Source organism: Stegostoma tigrinum, chromosome 23, assembly GCF_030684315.1.
Source record: "Stegostoma tigrinum isolate sSteTig4 chromosome 23, sSteTig4.hap1, whole genome shotgun sequence".
Taxonomy (NCBI): Eukaryota; Metazoa; Chordata; class Chondrichthyes; order Orectolobiformes; family Stegostomatidae; genus Stegostoma; species Stegostoma tigrinum.
This window is the reverse complement of record NC_081376.1, coordinates 10438816-10459027: the sequence shown is the minus strand read 5'-3', so window position 1 is coordinate 10459027 and position 20212 is coordinate 10438816. Positions and strand designations below refer to the sequence as shown.

General features: G+C 43.0%; 1 protein-coding gene across 1 annotated transcript in view; it reads left to right on the top strand.

Annotated features, from left to right (window-relative positions):
• Positions 1-15850, top strand: part of LOC125462412 (putative sodium-coupled neutral amino acid transporter 10) — a 39854-nt gene extending 24004 nt beyond the window's left edge. The window contains exons 6-13 of the mRNA XM_048552458.2: positions 2831-2955; positions 4843-4945; positions 6082-6264; positions 7596-7707; positions 9030-9136; positions 12397-12541; positions 15156-15403; positions 15782-15850. Coding sequence (XP_048408415.2) covers positions 2831-2955; positions 4843-4945; positions 6082-6264; positions 7596-7707; positions 9030-9136; positions 12397-12541; positions 15156-15403; positions 15782-15850 — 1092 coding nt within the window. The remainder of the gene's footprint in view (positions 1-2830; positions 2956-4842; positions 4946-6081; positions 6265-7595; positions 7708-9029; positions 9137-12396; positions 12542-15155; positions 15404-15781) is intronic.
• Positions 15851-20212: the final 4362 nt, after the last annotated feature.

Below are 20212 nucleotides of genomic sequence, written 5' to 3'. Positions count from 1 at the left end.
AAGAATGAGTTCCAAAATGCCAAATGAAATAATAACATAACACACAGATTATAAAAAAGTCATAGAAAAAAACAGAACATTTAAAGGGTGTATAAACCAGGTGGCTTGTCAAAAGTAGATAGTGAACTTTGAGTGTTGAACACAGGCAACACAGTGTGGAGCTGGAAGAACACAGCAGGCCAGGCAGCATCAGAGGAGAAGGAAAAATGGACCCATTTCTGAAGAAGGGTCATGACCTGAAATGTCAGCTTTCCTGTTCCTCTGATGCTGCCTGACCTGCTGTGTTCATCCAGCTCCACACTGCGTTATGTCTGACTCTAGCATCGGCAGTTCTTGCTATCTCTGAGTGATAGTTGAACAGTTGGTTTTGGGATTCTTGGCTTGCCGGTGAGTTGACTTCTAGCACTTGGATTCAGATAGTCCTTTTGCCTCCAGTTCCAGCGGTGACTAGCAGTTGATTCTTCAACTGTGACCTCCACAGCTCACTAGTGCTCAAACCCAGGCTTGTAAACAGGAACCTCAGTTCACAAGCTCACCTTCTTCCACTAGGCTTGCAGTCAACTTTTAGCCCCCTTCTCTTTGTGTTCCGAGCAGTGCAAAACACAACAAAAATCTGAGATAAATGGCTGTCTGCTGAGAGGAGACGGAGTGTCATGTGACAGGGGGAGATGATTAGTCCCCTCTTCCTGTAATGTTCCTCTCTCTGAATGAAATTTTGCGAACCGTCTAGAGGTGGAACATTCTATGGGTCCCATATAGGACTTTACCAGACAGTGTCTGAATTTACATCCACATTCTTTCTTGCTCTTTAGCAGTCCTCTTATTAAATAAAAATGAAATAACAAACTACAAAATGTCCAAAATACTTTGGGTTTCTGATACATCATCATGGCCCCTAAAGGCATTCGACCAGTTTCCACATGGTAGATTGGATAGCAAGGTTAGATCACATGGAATACAGGGAGAACTAGCCATTTGGATACAGAACTGGCTCAAGGGAAGAAGACAGAGGGCGGTGGTGGAGAGCTGCTTTTCAGATTGGAGGCCTGTGACCAGTGGTGTGCTACATGGATTGTGCCAGGGTCACTGCTTTTCAGCAGTTATACAAATGATTTGGGCATGAACACAGGAGCTATGGTTAGTAAGTTTGCAGATGACACCAAAATTGGACAATTGTAGTGGACCACAAAGAAGGTTACCTCCAAGTACAACGGAACCCTGATCAGATGGGCCAATGGGCCGAGGAGTGGCAGACAGAGTTTAATTCAGATGAATGTGAGGTGCTGCAATTTGGAAAGGCAAATCAGGCAGGACTTATACACTTAATGGCAAGGTCCTGGGGAGTGTTGCAGAACAAAGACACCTTGGAGTGCAAGTTCATAGTTCCTTGAAAGTGGAGTCACAGGTAGAGAGGATAGTGAAGAAGGCATTTGGTATGCTTGTCTTTATTGTTCAGTGCATTGAGTATAGGAGTTGGGAGGTCATGTTGTGGCTGTACAGAACACTGAATAGGCCACTTTTGGAATACTGCATTCAGTTCTGGTCTCCCTGCTATAGGAAGGATGTTGTGAAACTTGAAAAGCTTCAGAAAAGATTTACAAAGATGTTGCCAGGGTTGGAGGGTTTGAGCTATAGGGAGAGGCTGAATAGAGTGGGGCTATTTTCTCTGGACTGTATGCGGCTGAGGGGTGAACTTATAGATATTTATAAAACCATAAGGGACATAGATAGGTAAACAGACAAGGTCTTTCCCTGGGGTGAGGGAGCTCAAAACTAAAGGGCATAGGTTTAAGGTGAGAGGGAAAAAGTTTAGAAGGAACATAAGGGCCAACATTTTCACACAGAGGGTGATGTGTGTATGGAATGAGCTGCCAGAGGAAGTGGTTCAGGCTGGTAGAATTACAACATTTAAAAGGCATCTGGATGGGTACATGAATAGGAAGGGTTTTGAGGAATATGGGCCAAATGCTGGCAAATGGAATGAGATTTATATAGGATATATGGTCAGCATGGACAATTTGGACCGAATGTCTGTTCCTGTGTTGTGTATCTCTATATCTCTGTGATATCAGCATGTTGCATCCTGAAACTGTATACAACAATGGTTGAAACTCCAATAATCTTTTCTTCATAAGGCTGGTTAGGAATCGCTGGTCTTCCTGCCTGCCATTGGTGTGTATTGGAAGAATTCGAAAGTTGACACTTGGCTACATCATGCAGCTGCATTATGAATCCAGCATCCTGAGCCATGACATTCTGGAATGGGACTCAAACCCAGAACCTCCTGTCTCAAAGACAGGGACAGTACCCACTGTCAACGGCTTGTAGAAGTGATCCTGTAGAAATGGAAAATTGGCAACTGGTCTGTTCAGAACCAGAGACCATGGCTGTTTTGTCCTTTCTGCAAGCAACCCAGGACTACCATTGGTGAGGGAGTCCATCCTCTACACTACTGTTTCTGGTCTCTCTGTGATACCCCACCTCAGTCTCACTGTGACTCTCCACTCTAGGTCTATGGTCTCCTCTTTTGAAAAGGTAGGGGGACAGTTGAGTGGGGGTTGGGGGTTTGAGTAAAGAAATGATTACAAAATCTGCTCTGGTGTACATTCAGCACCTGGAAACGACTAACTGAGCTCTCACTTTGTAACAATTGCAGTCCAATGTCAAAGCTTTCATAATGTTGTGTTGTTCTTTGACATAATGAGCTACAGGCTCTGAAAACAACAGCAGCTCTTTACCATCATGCGAAGGCCAGTGGTTATGCTGAAATAATGTACTGTGTTGAGAGGGATGAGAAACTCACAAGGGATATTTTTCACTTGTTTTTCAGCTGGGGCTGCACTGCCTGAACTCCGTGATCTCTGGTGAACTAACGTTGGAGAAAGTCCACCTATGGCAGTGGCCTGGAATTGCTGCTACGCTGCCAATATTTGCCACTTCCTTCTGTGGTCACCCGTAAGTGGAGTGAAGATACAGTGCTGGCAAAGTGCTTGCTTTAGGCATTGTAACATGAAGGAGCTTGATTAGCTGAAAAAAAAACCTTTGTTCAAGGACTAAAGGTCATTTTTCAATACACGCTTCAGAGTTCTTTCGAAGGGACGGGTAACCTTATAGCTGTGGATTGAGGGGGAGTCCAAATTCCTGGTGTATTATTAAGCCCCTCAGCAGGAATGACCCATTCAGCACAGATTTTCCCAAATCCTTGTGCATGTGTTGCTCGTTATGTGGCAATGACTCGATTTTAAAATCCTTGTCTTTGTTTTCAAATCCCTCCCTGGTCTTGTCCCTCTCCAATCTCCTACATGCCCCTCCACCCAACGCCAAAGATTCTTCCAAATCTGGCCTTTTGAGAGTCTTCAATTTTAATTATTCCTCCACTGTTTGTCATGCCTTTGCTGCTTTATCCCTGAGTTTTCAAATCCCATCCCAAATCTATTGCCCTCCTCGCTGACTAATCCCCATTCCCACTTCCTACTTACACTCACCTGTACTATCTTCATCCTTGCCTCCTTGACCTTACGGTCTTCTCTTCCACCTATCCGCTTCACTATTCACCTTCTATCACTGCTCTCCCCTTCCCTATTTATTTCAGAGTCCCCTTCCCCTCCCCCATTTCTGAAGAAGGGTCCCAATACAAAACATCAACTTTCCTGCTCCTCTGATGCTGCCTGGCCTGCTGTGATCATCCAGCTCTACACCTTGTTATCTCAGATTCTCCAGCATCTGCAGTTCCTACTATCCCTATTGCTCACATCAACCTCTCTTGCTTCCTTTGAAGCCATTGTTCTCTTGCTCCCATCTTAATATCTCCTTAGAACTGAAGATGCAGGAGATCTGAAACAAAAACAGCAATTGTTGGTGAAACTCAGCAGGTCTGGCAGCTTCGGTGGGAAGAAAACAAAGTTAACACTTCAAGTCCAGTGAATTTTCATCAAAACTGCTGGAGTCGAGACATTAACTCTGTTTTCTCCTCACAGATATGGGCATAGTGGCTCAGTGGTTAGCACTGCTGACTCACAACGCCAGGGACCCAGGTCTGATTCCAGCCTTGGGCAACTGTCAGTGTGATGTCTGTAAATTGTCTGCATGGGTTTCCTTCGGGTGCTCTGGTTTCCTCCCAAAGTCCAAAGATGTGCAGGTTGGGTAGATCAGCCATTGGAAATGCAGGGTTACAGAGATAGGGTAGGGATGTGTGTCTGGGTGGGATGCTCTTCAGAAGGTGGTGTGGAGTTGATGGGCTGAATAGCCTGCTTCCATACTGTATACTGTATACATATTCTATGCTGCCAGACCTGCTGAGTTTCTCCAGCAATTTCTGTTTGTTTCCATTACTATCTTCTTATTTGTCACAGCATCCTTTTTTTATATATAAAAGGTCCTGCAAAGTACTTTCAGATAACTTGCAACATTAAAGGCACTTTAGAAATGTAAGTTGTTGTTGTATGTCTGAGTGTGATAAAATCAGACAGCGTTTTGATGAAATGATATTTGCAATATGGAAACTGTCATGTATTAGAGGAATGAGCAAGTAATCATAGGCACCAAGATGCTAAATAAAGACCAAAAGAACTGCGGATGCCAGAAATTGGGCACAAAAATAGAAACTGATGGAAAATCTCAGAAGTTCTGGCAGCATCTGTAATTGTACAATTCAGAGGGAAGGGGCAGGCAAACACTTGGCCTCGGGATCAATAGGACCCTAGCATCTGTAAGGCCAACCTCAAATGTTCATCACCCAGGCTTAGATGCATGGGCAATATTTGATGTTGGGGTTGGTCATTGGCTTTCCAATCTAATCTGCGTTTGCATTTTGTTTTATCTTCTCTAACCTTCTGTGCCAAGACTGGTGCTTCCAATGTATTTCAGCCTCAGAGGGCAATCTGTGGGGCAAATGAAAGTGATCTGCAAGCAAGCAACCGTCACCACCTTTGTCTTTTATACTGTAGTAAGTTACTCAGCGTGTGTTTCAATCAATGCTTTACTGTTGGCGTAGTCTCTGAGCTTGTAAACTGTAAGTTCACATTTGTAAAGTCCTACCCGAATCATAGGAAATCGCTACAGGAGTAAACCATTCAGTCATTTGAGACTGCACCACCATTCAATACCATCATGGCTTATAATGCAATCTCAGAATCCCATTCCCACCTTCTCTCCATATTCCTTGATCCCTTTAGCCACAAGGGCCATGATCAGCTCCCTTTTGAACATATCAAATGAACTGGCCACAACAGCTTCCTGGGGGGAGAGAATTCCACAGGTTCCCAACTCTGAGTGAAGAAGTTCTTCCTCATCTCAATCCTGCACGGCACACCCCTTATTCTTGGTCCAGAATGAATAAGACAGAACTTGCTCCTCTGACTACTCCTGTTCCACTTTGAGATCCTGACCATGAATTTGGCTGCATTTAGACAAAATCGGTAATCTATTTCAAATGCAATTGTGGACATAAGACAAAATCAGTCTTAAGCCAACAAAAGGCAAATTTGAAACCTAAATGTTTCTGGCCCTGGGGAGGGGCATTTTATTTTGTAAGAGGGTATTAACTGGTCAGCTGTTTTGTATTCCCTCTTATTTTGATTGAGGTGAATGGCCGATGATGTATAATTGATTCTTGATAGGTTTAGACTGTCCAACCTTTACCCAAAGTGAAAATGGTCCCTTCACTCTTATACATTTCAAGGCAATGTTAAAAAGCAAAACTAGAATTTAAAAAATCTAAACTAAATGTTAGCATGTTACTGAAAGATATATGTAATAGGTTAAGATGATTCAAACTAAACAAACTGCCTCAGGCAGTATCAATAAAGAACTGGTGAAACATATTTAAGGCAGGATAACAGGTGATTTAATGAGGAACTTGACATTCCCTGTTATTCTTTCATTTCAAGACAGCAGCAACCATGGGCTGGGAAGTTATTTACATGTGGATAGTAACCAGGGGCAAAGACAATATTTGGATATTTTCCACAGCTTTAGGTTTGCGGACCTTTAATTGGATATGATTTTGTTTCTTTAAACCGAAACATGTTGAAAGCAGATGTTCATATTGTGCTACTTTCTTTCTTTAAATAAACTTTCCAGGTTGGAGTCTGTGGCTACCTGACTCTCGTTGAAGCTGTACCGGGCAATATACTCACTGCTCTACCCTCGGGTTTTGCAACAAATGGCATCTGTGCTATTTTTTTAATTTCACTCACATTAAGCTTCCCATTGATCATTCTACCCTGCCGACAAGCCATCAGCACGCTCCTTTTTGAAGAAGAGGTTAGTTTATTGATCAATCAGACAAACAATAATTGCCAATAAGACAGAAAGCTGAGGAGTACTTAAATCGAGGTCTTGGGTCTTTATAGGGTAGACATAAAGAAGATGTCTCCATCAGCGACCAGAATTATAAGTGAGTTACTAATAAATGCAATAAGGAATTCAAAGCAAATTTCATGATCAGAGAGTAGTTGGAGTGTGGAATTTGTTCTGTACAAGGAGAGATTGTGGTGATTATAACCCACTTAAGCTACACATCCCTGAACACTATGGGCAATTTAGCGTGGCCAATCCACCTAACCTGCACATCTGTGGACTGTGGGAAACCCACACCAAGAGCACGCAAACTCCATACAGACAGTCACCCCAGGGTGGAACTGAGCCCAGGTCCCTAGTGCTGTGAGGCAGTAGTGCTAACCAGTGAGCCACTGTGATGTTAGACAATGTGCATGAGGGAGAAGGCAGGTTAAGCTGATACAGTGAAACAGAGTGAGGTTGGAAGAAACTTAGAGCATAAACCCCATTGTAGACTAATTAAATTGAAAGGCCTGTTCCTGAATGTTTGTTGCTTTCAGTGTAGTATTGCTGGTGGATTGTAATGACACAACCAGTGCTGCAAGATTTCCCTGCACTTTCCTGTCTAATTACTCTTTCTATTGACTTAGTTTTCCATTAATAATAATTCCTGTTTGCAGGAATTGTGACAGACTGAGGCCACAGCTGGAATCATTGGGAACATTATGGAGGTTCCACAAACACCCCCATCCTTGATTACGGGGAAGCCTAACACATCAGTGCATTTACATCTTCAACCAGAAATAGCGAGTGAGTAATCCATCTCAGCCTCCTCCAGTGGTCCCCAGATGCCAGTCTTCAGCCAATTTGATTGACTCCATATGATATCAAGAAATGGCTGGAGGTAGTGGGTATTGCAAAGGCTATGGGTCCTGACAATTCCATTAATATTGATGAAGAGCTGTGCTCCAGAACTTGCCACATCACTAGCCAAACCATTAATTTATAGAACAGGGAGGATTTCCTGTTGAGCATGCAGAGGAAAGTTATTCCAGGATCATGGATCAGACCGAGTGGGAATTGCAGATGCTGGAGAATCTGAGATAACAAAGTGTAGAGCTGGATGAGCACAGCAGGTCAGGCAGCATCAGAGATGCAGGAAAGCTGACGTTTCAGGCCTAGACCCTTCTTCAGAAATGGCCATGTTGGATCTTGCCCTTTTTCTGAATGTGCTTAAAAATGAGTAAACGTTCTAGTTAGAAACAAACTCAAAGGATTCTCAACAAGCACTGAAGTATTCTTTACACATTTCGCAGAAAGAAGATGGCACATTCTCAGTGAGTGGAGATTTGCCCTTTCGTCAGCATGTGATAACTACAATGTTAATAGTTTACAGTACCATGACCGTAGGTATCCTGGTACCGGATGGTAAGTGACATTGGAATTGTGAGCAGTGACCAACAGTATGAGGGTGGTTTACTTTAATGGGAGAACAGGCTCGGGATGGGGATGCTGAGTGGCTTCTGAATTTGGGGGTGGGGGGTGAGCTGGGAATTCTGATAAAATGATGTCATAGGGCCCAGTCATTTGCTATAGTTGATTGATCTGTAAGCTATGTCAGTATCCTGTATTGACAATAATTACTGCTTTTCTTTTCTTTCTAAATAAACATGTTCTGTAAGTTAATGTCTTAGGAATGTTCCAGTGGTGGGTAGGGTTAGGTATAGGGTGCATTGCAATAGGGCTAGGGTTAGGAGTAGAGTTAAGGTACACTGCAATAGGGTTAGGGTCAGAGTTAGGAGTAGAATTAAGGTACACTGATATAGGATTAGGATTAGAGTTAGGGTATAGTGCAATAGGGTTAGGGTGAGAGTTAGGATTAGGGTTAGGGTACAGTGCAATAGAGTTAGGATTAGAGCTAGGGTTTAATGCAATAGGATTAGGATTAGGATTAGAGTTAGGGTTAGAGTACAGTGTAATACGGTTAGGGTTAGAATACATTGCAATAGGTTTAGGGCTCGCTGCAATAGGGTTAGGGTTAGGATTTGGGTAAGGGTACAATCATAGGGTTAGGGTTTTGGGTACAGTGTAATAGGGTTAGTGTACAGTGCAATAGGGTTGGAGTTAGGGTTAGTGTACATTGCTGTCATAAAGCAGTTTGTGTCAAATCTGGGAAACTAAGTTCAGTGACAAGGGTTTGGTTCGAAAACCACACGATGTTACAAAATCATACAAGGGTAAGGTTTGAGTATTTTTTTTCCCATTGTGAAAGTTTGAACTAGGGATTGAGGGTAAGGAAATGTGAGAAAGTGACCAGACTGGAGATGAAGGGACCTCTTTAAACACAATAAGTTTTTCAATGTGAAATGGACTGGCTGAAAGGGAAATGGAAAAACAGTTTAGTAGTAATTTTCAAATGTGAATTGGCTTAATACATGAAGGAGATAATTTGAAGGGTTATGTGAAAGGGGCAAGAGAGTAGGACTATTTGGATAGTTCACTCAGCGAACCATACAATAGATTAAATAGGTTATCTTCCTGTGTTTTATGATTCCAGCAAATCCAAAGAACATCATAACCAACATCTCTTTTCCTCCTTACACTGCACAGTCCCATGTCTGTAAATGCCAACCATTTATGCTTGCTCTTTGTTACTGGTTCAAAATTTCAGACAACTGTTACCTTTGCCCTTCTCACTCCCTCGAGATTCTCATCATTGCCCTGACTGTGTTCTGTGTTCGGTCTTTCAGTGCAGGCTGTGTTAGCAATCATAGGAACCACCATGGGAACAGTCATTTGCTTCATTTTTCCATCTGTATTTCATGCAAAACTGCGGAAAGATACTTTCACAGGCAGAGTAAGTATAACCTTACTACACAATGTTATGTGGGATTTAGGGTTAGTAATTTACCATTTCACTTCCACCACTGGAGAGTTCTAGGTTCCATTTTCATACCTCAAACTATGGAATATACTCCTACAGGATCGTTCCTTCAGACTAGAATAGTGGCACGGTGGCTCAGTGGTTAGCACTGCAGCCTCACAGCACCAGGGACCCGAGTTTGATTCCATACTTGGGCGACTGTCTGTGTGGGGTTTGCACATTCTCCCCGTGTCAGTGTGGGTTTCCTCCCACAGTCCAAAGATGTGCAAGTTAGATGCATTGGCCATGCTAAATGCCATGTAGGAGTCTGGAGGGGATGCCCTTCAGATGGTCAGTGCAGACTCAATGGGCTTCTTTCTACACTATACAGAATCTCTGGAAGGGTAAGGTTTCTTTTCCAGTTAACTGGTGAATCAGGAATAATTTCAACCAGCACAATGTGGTAACTTGGGAAGGTTGCAGTGTTAAAATATGAAAATTCTGCGTCCAAATTCGAACCTGTAAACCTCCAATTTCAACGGGAGGGAGGTCAGGGTGTAGGCAGCGAATCAGCTCACAGGAAGGACTTTACAGTGAGACTGTGTGCATCATGTTGTACCACGAGCTTAAACCTAACCTGGCCTGGGGAAACCAGATTTGTAAAGTGAGGTGAACCTACTGATACAGGAGGTAAGGGTTTTCTGCTGGACCCACTATTCCTTGGCTCAGGCCTCCAGCTCTTCATACTTTGTTTATTTTCTCTGAGTCTACATCCAGGCTGAAGCCACCAAACCCAGTGAGAACCAATCTTAAACAGACTCACATTATTAAATGAGGAACAATTGAACATGACAGTATCAACCTCCCACTCTGACTGAATCATAGAATGCCTACAATGTGGGAACAGGCCCTTCGCCCCAACAAGTCCACACCCAGACCCATCCTCCCTATAACCCACCTAATCTACACATCCCTGAACACTATAAGCAATTTAGCGTGGCCTATCCACCTAACCTGTACATCTTTGGACTGTGGGAGGAAACAGGAGCACCCGGAGGAAACCCACGCAGACTCGGGGAGAACGTACAAACTCCACACAAACAGTCACCCGAGGATGGAATCGAACCTGGGTCCCTGGCGCTGTGAGGAAGCAATGCTAACCACTGAGCAACTGTGCCACCCCGAATGGGGACTGTTTTGATCTTCTCCATTCCTGATCTTTTCGGTGTTGCCAAATAGCCCCATCCCTGGTTTCCCTGTTCTTCCCTGGTTACAGAGTGGGATCATCTTCTTACACTCCAGCCTCCAGACCTCCCCTCGCTCCCTGGGCTGTGGGCCTGGTGACAATGGCCTACCCAGCAACCTCTCTGTCTGGTCGTCCATGTTGGGAAACAGAGACAAAATATGGCCATCAGGGCTAGGCTTGAAGTTCAGCGGAGAGTTCTAGAAGCCTGCTCTTCTGGGTTTCTCAGCCTCAAATCCACAATCCCCTTCACCTTCCACACCCAGCACAACCTTGAGATGCTCCTCACTTCGAAGTGAGTATCCAACTGGGGAGCATTGCATTAGTCAGGGCTGCAGCTGGAAACAAACTGGAATAAGGATTCTATGAAGAGTAGGCGAGGTCAGTGTGATGGAGGTGGTAGTGGGCATTCTTGCGAAAGAAAGGATAATGATTCAAATGTTCATCACCAACGTTCAAGATTGCAAATGGTGGGGGAAGGAGATGGAGGCATTGAAGATGATAATAGTAGTCACTATGAGCCTTGATCATCCCCATGTTTAAGAAGATAGGAGGGCACAGCTTATTCAAGACTGGATATGAGGAGCCTCATGGCATGGGGCAGTCGAGGATCTGGGAGTGACAATGAAGAGAAAGAGCTAAAGATCTCGATATTATTGCAGACAATGGGAATGAGAAAGGGGAATGGGACCCAAAGACAGCTTCCTGGATGCTCATAAGTTGCAAAGTTGGTGTGGAAACAGACATCACGGCTGAAAAGCTTCTGGCACTGAAAATTCAATGAGCATAGAATTAAATAAAGGCAATTAACTCCATTGCGTAACGAAAGAGAATGATATAGTTGACAGAATAAAATTCATTAGGGGTTCATTCTTCACAGAGAGGTAGGAGATTTTTCGATCATTCATTCCTGTGCCACCTCTGATTCCTATTGATCAATGATAAATTCAGCAATATGATGTAGTGGCTCTGATTGTTTTGGTAAGTACTGATGACATTTTGGTCTTTTTTAAAACAAACATGGAACTATACAGACATCTTGTTGAACTGCATTCCCAGGTACATGGGAATAGTTTCAAACAGCTTCTACTCCAAGTGGCAAAGGAGCATTCGTAGAATATCTACAGTGTGGAAGCAGGCTATTTGGCCTATCAATTCCACACTAACCCTCCAAAGATCATCCCTTCCAGACCCACCCACTCAATCCTATAATGCTGCATTTCCCATGACCACTCCACCTAACCTGCCCATCTATGGACAATTTCCCATGGCCAATCCACCTAACCTGCACATCCCTGGACTGCGGGAAGAAACTGGAGCTCCCGAAGGATAGGGGGAAGAATTTGCAGCTTCCATGCAGACAATTACCTGGGCCTGGAATTGAACTTAGCTCTCTACTGCTGTGAGTTGGCAGTGCTAGCCACTAAGCCACTATGCCACTCAGCTTTCTATCTGGGCAGCCTCTGTCTTGCAGATGGATGGAGTGAAGGTCCATGTTCAATGACAAGGGAAGGCCATGCTGAGGAAAGATTACCCATATTTACATTAGCAAGCATTTCCCAGTTAGAAACGGCATTTAAACATGACAGAACATATCATGCTTTGGCCTCCGGAACCTCCCTCAGGGAGTCAGGGTAATGTTTTAGTGATATAAACACTCCACACATTTTCATGGACCTTATTGGCCTGTTTCTGTTTTGTAAATACTATGCAGCAGAAAATTTCCATGTTACAAATTTGCCCAAAATGTTGTGCTGGCAGCTTATCACAGAATCATTGGGCTGAGTGGTGAGTTTGAGGAAATAATTATTAAAGAAAAGCCATCCCAAACCTCAGACAAAACCCTTCATCAAGTACATTGTTAATTTAACTCACCAAATCATTAAATACATGATATCATCACGTGAAATGATATACCAAGATGTTATAGTATTGAGGCCCATTTTGAGGCATATAGCTTGGTCCATCTTAGTGCACTCGAACGGAGTTCATTTCAAACACTGTGTCCTAGATCGTTCTGGGTTTTGGAATCTTCCTGCTCCTTATCCGTGCATCCAGCTTTGCTAATTTCAATGAAGAATTCCGATTGCAGCCAGTCCGGAAGTCCATGATGCCTAATGAATCAGGAAATGTAAAGATTGCGCGAAGGAATGTAGGTAAGACAATTTTTAAATTTTTAATGATGACACTGTAATGGGGATGTTTCTGTAAATCAATTATTTTTTTTAAAAAAAGGGAGTTTAAATGGTCATTCTGAGTAACCAGAGCTGCTGGATTTTCAAGTGGCCATGTATGTGAGTGCTGTGATGACCAGGCAGAAAAATTTGCTGTGGGAGCACGGACAGTTTGCTGTATTTACCCTGTCCTGGGACAGACCGCAACAAGCCAGATCAATGTGAAATGAGTGGGTATCCTCAAATGGTGGGCAGCCAGTAAAATAATGGACTTTTTAGGGTAATTAAGACCTCATTTCAGCACTGAAGCACCCCCAGTGGTGGATGAATCATGAAGATGAAAATAGTTGACCTACTGACAGGAGACATGGGGCCAACATTTCAGTTACCTTTAAGGAAATGCACTCATACTGTCCCACCTAACCCTGTCTGACCTCAATATCAGTAGATGGCTACAGCCATGGTCATATGACTTCCTGCTAAGGAGATTTCTGACTCCCACAGTGACAGTGTGATAGCTGTCATTTACTCAGTTATAGACATAGAGTTGTACAGCATGGAAAGAGATCCTTTGGTCCAATTCATCTGCACCATCAAAATACCCTAAATTAACCTAGTGCAATTTGCATGCATTTGGCCCATAATCTTCTGAACCCATCCTATTCATGTACCCATCCAGATGCCTTTTAAATGCTGTAATTGTACCAACTTCCACCACTTTGGTAACTCATTCCAAACACACATCACTCTCTGTATGAAAATGTTGCCTTTTTGGTCCCTTTTAAATCTTTCCCCTCTCACCTTAAACCTTTGACCTGTAACCTGTGACCTGTGACCAGGGGTGTTCAACAGGGATCAGTGCTGGGCCCACTTTGTCATTTATATAAATGACTTCGATGGGAATATAGGAAGCATGGTTAGTAAGTTTGTAGATGACACCAAGGTTGGTAGTACAGTGTACTGTGAAGAAGGTTATCTGAGATTATAATGCGATCTTGATCAATTGGGTCAATGGACTGAGGAGCAGCAGATGGTATTCAATTTGGAGAAATGTTGAGGTATTGCATTTTAGTAAAACAAACAAGGGCAGGACTTGTACAAGTAAAAGTAAGACCTTGGAGTGTTGTAGTACAGAGAGACTGAGGGTTTCAGATACATAATTCTTTGAAATTTGCAGGCATGCTTTCCTTCATTTCTCAGGCCTTTGAGTACTAGAGTTGGGATATTACACTAAGGTTGTACAGGATGTTGGTGAGCCCTCAGGACTATAGTGTCCAGTTCTAGTCACCTTGTTACAGGAAGGATATTGGTAAATTGGAGAGGTTCAGAAGTGATTTACCAATATGCTGTCAGGTATGGAGGGTTTGAATTATTAGGGAGATAGGCTGGGACTTTTTTTATTGGAGCATAGGCAGTAGAGGGGTGAGAGGTTAATAAAATCAGGAGGGGTATAGATAAGGTGAAAGGCAGGTGTTTTTTCCCTATGGTAAGGGATTTCAAGGCTAGGTGACATATTTTTAAGGTGAGAGGAGAAAGATTTAAAAAAGACTTGGCAGCAACATTTTCACACAGAGTGGTTTACGCATGGAATGAACTCCCAGACAAAGTGGTAGATGCGGGTATAGTTATAACGTTTAAAAGACTCTTATACAGGTAAATGAATAAGAAATGTTTGGAGGCATATGGGCTGGTTTAGTTCGGGATTGTGGTCGGCATGGACTAGTTGGGCCGAAGGGTCTGTTTCAATGGTGTATGACTCTATGCCTCTTTGCCCTCTAGTTTTGGGCTCCCCCACCGTAGGAAAATGGTCTTAGCTATTCACCCTATCCATGCCCCTCTTGATTTTATAAACCTCTATAAGGCCACCCCTCAGCCTCCGATGCTCCAGGGGAAAAAAAGCCTCCTTCCGAACTCTGGATTGTTGAGATTAGTTGTAACCCCGCTTTAGTTGGTCTCAGCCAAAATCCAAAATCAACATCACCACCTGAATCTTGTCATCTGATCTGCTGAATGACTGAACCACTGGCTAGTGGAGCAGAGATGGAGATCAATTTTGCAAATTATTTCAGAGTTCAACAAACGATAAAATAGATGCATGCCTAAAAATAATGGACCCCAGAAAAAGAAGTGTGGTGGGAAGGTTTGACAGAATTATAATTCATTCAGGATTTAAAACCCATTCTGTATTGATAAACAAAGAATGGCTAGGAGGGAACATTGCATGAAGAGTAGGCCATTCTACTCCTCGTATATGTTTGGTGCCATTGTGATTGATGTGTGTCTTAAATCTATTTCCTGTGCTTGTTCTCTAACCCTGTAACACTTTACAAAAATACATCAATCTCAATTTTGACATTTTGGATTGCCATCCAATTCAGCGGCTTCCTGGAAGAAAGGCGGGTTCCAGATTTCCACTGTCCCTGTTTGTAAAGAACTTCCTGACCATCTAAATGGTGTTGCTCTGTATTTTAAGGAGCATTCCTCTTTTTCCTCTGGTGTCTCTCATTTGTAGGCATGGCTCCTTGAGCAAACCACCTTCTAAATATGCTAACTTTTATTTATTTCCTCATACACCCACCCCTGCCTATACCCACAGGGCTGACTTTACCAGAATTGATGGATGATATTGGAAATGAACAATTGAAACAAAAAGGTCAATTGTTGACATACAAGCAAATTACCTTAAATATTGGTGTCAACAAAGAAAATGCCAGCCTAAAAGGATTTACCAAACTGCAAGAGACCGGTTTACCCTCCACATCTAGTACTGGGGAAAGATTAAAGGAACTGAAAGAAACAGAAAGGACAGGAGCATTTGTACCTTCATCAGAAAACAAGTGGCAGGCAAAAATATTCAACATATCCGGGAGGCAAACACACACAATTGGTTCCTCAGGGTGACGAGGTCAACTTTGACATCGAAAACCAATGCACAGACTGATACTTAAATGACTAGCGTTCTGACCACTTTCCGTTTTAGCATAATTTAATTTTGGAAAGTCTGAGTAGAAAAGAATAACAATGCCTCAGTTTTGCTCTTTGCGCTCGGTACTGTTACACTGAGCTGATGGAGACCTGCTGGAGAGGGAACATTCCTGTGCCAAAAATTTAATATGCCTCTTTTCTAACTGTCTTTGACTGGAAGTAAAGTCTTGGCTCATTCCTATGCTGTTATTTAAGAAAGTACTACATGAATCATCTCTGAGTCTATTGCTCACCCAGGAGAATGATTTACCATTTCTGGTATTGGCTCCCATCATGCTGACCGTAGCACACCTTCGAACACAATGAACAAACAGTCTGCAAGAAGTGTCAAGTTTTGGTCAATGTCAGCTGGTTCCTTCTGTGGGTGTATTAACCTGGATCTTAAGATTGCATTTCCCAAGGGGCATTAGCCAAACTCTAATCAAGCTAGCATTATCTAACATACACTGCACAGCATCTGTTTTTTTTTCAGGAGCTAACCAGTTCCAATATTGAAAGGCAGAAAGTGTATTCACATATTTCAGGCCATTTGCTGTTTTGGGAAGGGTGGTAGTGCTGACAGATGGAGGGCACACTGCTTTCTACAATAGCACATTTAAAGAAACCATGTAAGCTGGGAACCGTTTCTTTAAATCATGAACATTGCAATACCCAATTTCTGCTCACTGCAGCACCCTGACCTGACCCTCACCCTGGCCCTGACCCTGACCCTGACTGTATCCCTATTGCAGCCACATGCTGAACCTGCATTGTATCACATCACACTGAGGAATGGGAAGACACCTCCATGTTTCCCTGAGCATGGATCTAAGGGGAGTGGCCAAGCTGGTTCCCAGTCCAGCAATAATGTCAGTTTGAGCTTTCTTATCCTTTTGTTCAACCCCCTGCAGAGCCTCCCCACCTCCCCTCTTTCTGTTTCCTCCTGTGGCCTCAATATCTTTTGTAATCACTAACTTCCATCGATCCGAGCCTTTTGTGCAACTTCCACTTCCTTCACCAAATGTCTTCAGACATTTAGTCCCTGAGTCCTGCCATTCCTTTCCTAAATGTTTGTATGTTTGCCACCCTGACCCTTCTTTTATCACGTGCGTGCTTCTTACACCCGACACCCTCAGCTCACCTCTATCCCAGTGATTCTTCCTTTAGCTTGTTGCCAGTTTCTGTCTAGTATCCCTCTGAGAATGCAGCTTAGTACATTTTGTGATGTAACTACGAAGACTGTTTTTAATCATTGTAAATCTATCAAGGGAAAAAAACATAGACTTGGAGCAGCAGCTGGCTGGTGGATGTTTTAATCACGGGATGGATTTTTGAGAGGCCTGGGACATTGCATGAACTTTTGAAATGCTTGCCAAAACAGCAATCATAAACCAGACAGATTTTGCTTTCGCTGGTGGGGGAATGGGGTACGATTCACACAGGGTGGAAATCCAAGCTGATCAAGGCCATTTCAACGCAATGCTGAGTTCAAACCAGTGTGATACTGGCTGCTGTAAAAACCTCAACCATATGGAGGAGAGGTAAATGTTCTTGGAGAGCAGATAATTCTGTTTAAATGAGGATCTGAAGTTTTCTGAAATCTTTAAACATAAAAGAAGAGGAGATTCAAACCGTTGGTGACCCTCTGTTGAGTTAATTTGAGTGAACAGCAATCTAATGCATATTAAATAAAAAAGAATTACTATCTATGTAGAGCTCTTGTTCACTTTTTTTTAATCCATTCACTGCCGAGTTACTTCAGATCATTCAGTAGAATACTTTGAGCTCAGTGGCTCTGGGTTAGAAGCAACTGAGTGTCACACTCATATAATGAAATGACCAACCCTCGGCTCTATTAACCCATAAGGGACCCACTCTACTCAGCAATCATAACATAATTCAGATCCTCATTCAAAGTTCATATTGGGGGCATTGGATAGAAGTTAGTCAAAGCAACCTTGTAGACAATAGGCCAATTATTGCCTCACCGTTCACCGCCACAACTGCGTTCAGCCAAGATTAGCATACATTCTGAGTTATATAAACCTTTGCGACTTGGGAAAGAGGCTTTACAAACCCTTCTCCAACCAGGTACTTATCAGTGGAGCCAGAACTGAGAAGCAGAAGGCGACAATATTTCTGTGATGTCGGGAGGAACAATCCCAACTCTAGGCCCAAGATTACCTTCACCATTGACGGTGAGAGAAGGGAATTGTCAAAGTGGGGTTTAATTTAGATGCATGTGAGCTTCTGACGTAAATGTAGCCTTTGTGGTCATGTGTTAGAGACTCTGTTAGAAGGTAAGAACTAGTACAGCTTACAGCAGGTTTCTCTGCTGCCTCACCATCAGGTATGTTTTTTACATTAAACAATGTTTATTGATAATATTAAAAGAAAACTTAATGTCTGGCCTCATCTTGTATTAAGAACTGAAAAGCTAAAACACCAGTGTTTTCACCCATAAGTTAGTCTGTTCTTGTCTGCAAATAACATATCTTCAAAAACTAATGTACAGCTTCCAATAAAACTTGGCACACACATCGGAAATGGCCCAAAAGTAGAGTTGGTCAAATTTTGGTGGAGAAGCAGATCCAGTTACAGATCCCAGATTTTTACTTGTTACTTTTTCCAAAATTCCAGATGCAAATTGAGGGAATATAGGCCTCAATGCTGTTTACTTTGTTCCCCTCCTCTCATAACACTGAACCGAAAGGATGAACATTTTGTGACCCCTGCGTTTTCTATACTACACTTGTTAAGCCTTAGCATCAAAATATAAACAAAATAGCCTCAGATTAAGAAGTGTAAAAAGAAAAATAAAATTTGCTGATTCCTGACTGGCTTTATTTTCCAAGTAGTACACTTTATTTGTAAAGCTTGTAAAAAGGACATTACTAAACAGTTCAAATTTGGCAATACAGAAATTGCAATTAAAACTATAGACTCATCAACTCCTTAATATCTAATGCAGAAGGACACCTTTGGCCCATTGTTTCTGCACCGTTTACCAAAATCTGACTATGCTAATCCTATTTCTTGCTTTTGACATGAGGTACCTGACCACACTTGTCATTATAGCTTTATTTACAATACATGGTTGCATTTCACGTCAAACATGCTCTGGTGCGGACAGTCCAAGGAGTTTTACTTGGTTTAATAACTTTTGATGTAAAATGGCCGGAAGGCCTTCGACTGTGGCCCATTGAAGCTTTGTTGTAGCTGCACCTGACTGAGTGCACCTCTCAGCACATGGCCCTCCACCTTGCAACATGCAGTACTCAGTCATTGACAGCTGCTCCACGCTGCAATACCAGGAGATTTCAGGCAGCTCAAAGAGCATTCTTCTGTGATTTGGTGGTACCCCAACAACAGTTAAGTTTTTTTATCACTTGTTCACAGGATATCTGGCACCATTGGTTAGGCCAGGATTCACCATCCATCCCTAATTTCCTGTGAGAAATTGGTGGTGAAAAACATCTTGAGCTACAGTGATCCATGTGGCGTAGGTACATGCTTGGTGCTGCTAGAATGAATTCCAAGATTTTGACTGATCAGTAGTGAAGGCATGATGTTATACTTCCAAGTCAGGATGGTGCTTGGCTTGGAGAGGAAGTTACACATGGTAGGGTTCCCAAGCATCTGCTGCCCTTGTCTTTGGGTTTGGAGGTCATTGGCAAAGGAGACTTGGCGAGTTAAAGAACAAGAACAAAGAAAATTACAGCACAGGAACAGGCCCTTCGGCCCTCCAAGCCTGCACCGACCTGCTGGCCGTCACAATTAAAACCCCCTACCCTTCCGGGGACAACATCTATTTCCATCCTATTCATGTGTTTGTCAAGGCACCCTTTAAATGTTACTAACATATCTGCTTCCACAACGTCCCCCAGCAATGAGTTCCAGGCACCCACCACCCTCTGTGTAAAAAACATGCCTCATACATCCCCTTCAAACCTTGCCCCTTGCACCTTAAACCTATGCCCCCGGTAACTGACTCTTCCACCTTGTGAAAAAGCTTTGACTGTCTACTCTGTCTGCACCCTTCATAATCTTGTAGACCTCTATCAGGTCACCTCTCAACTTCCATCTTTCCAGTGAGAACAACCCAAGTTTCACCGACCTATCCTCCTAGCTAATGCCCTCCATACCAGGCAACATCGTGGTAAATCTTTTCTGTACCCTCTCCAAAGCCACCACATCCTTTTGGCGGTGTGGCGACCAGAATGGAACACACTATTCCAAATGAGGCCTAGCTAAGGTTCTATAAAGGTGCAACATTACCTGCCAATTTTAAACCTCAATGCCCCAGCCAATGAAGGCAAGCATGCCATGTGCCTTGTTGACCACCTTCTCCACTTGCATTGCCACTTTCAGTGACCTGTGCACCTGTACACCCAGATTCTTCTGCCTATCAGTAGTCTTTATTCATTCACAGGGTGTCACATGTTGGCCAGACCAGGTAAGGATGGCAGTTTCCTTCCCTAAAGGATATTAGTGAACCAGATGGGTTTTTCCCGACAATCGGCAATGGATTCAGGGTCATCATTAGGCTCTTAATTCCAGACTTACGTTGAATTCAAATTTCACCATCGGCCGTGGCAGGATTTGATCCTGGGTCCCCAGAATGTTATCTGGGTCTCCAGATTAACAGTCCAGCGATAATACCATGAGGCCATTGGCTCTACCCTTGGC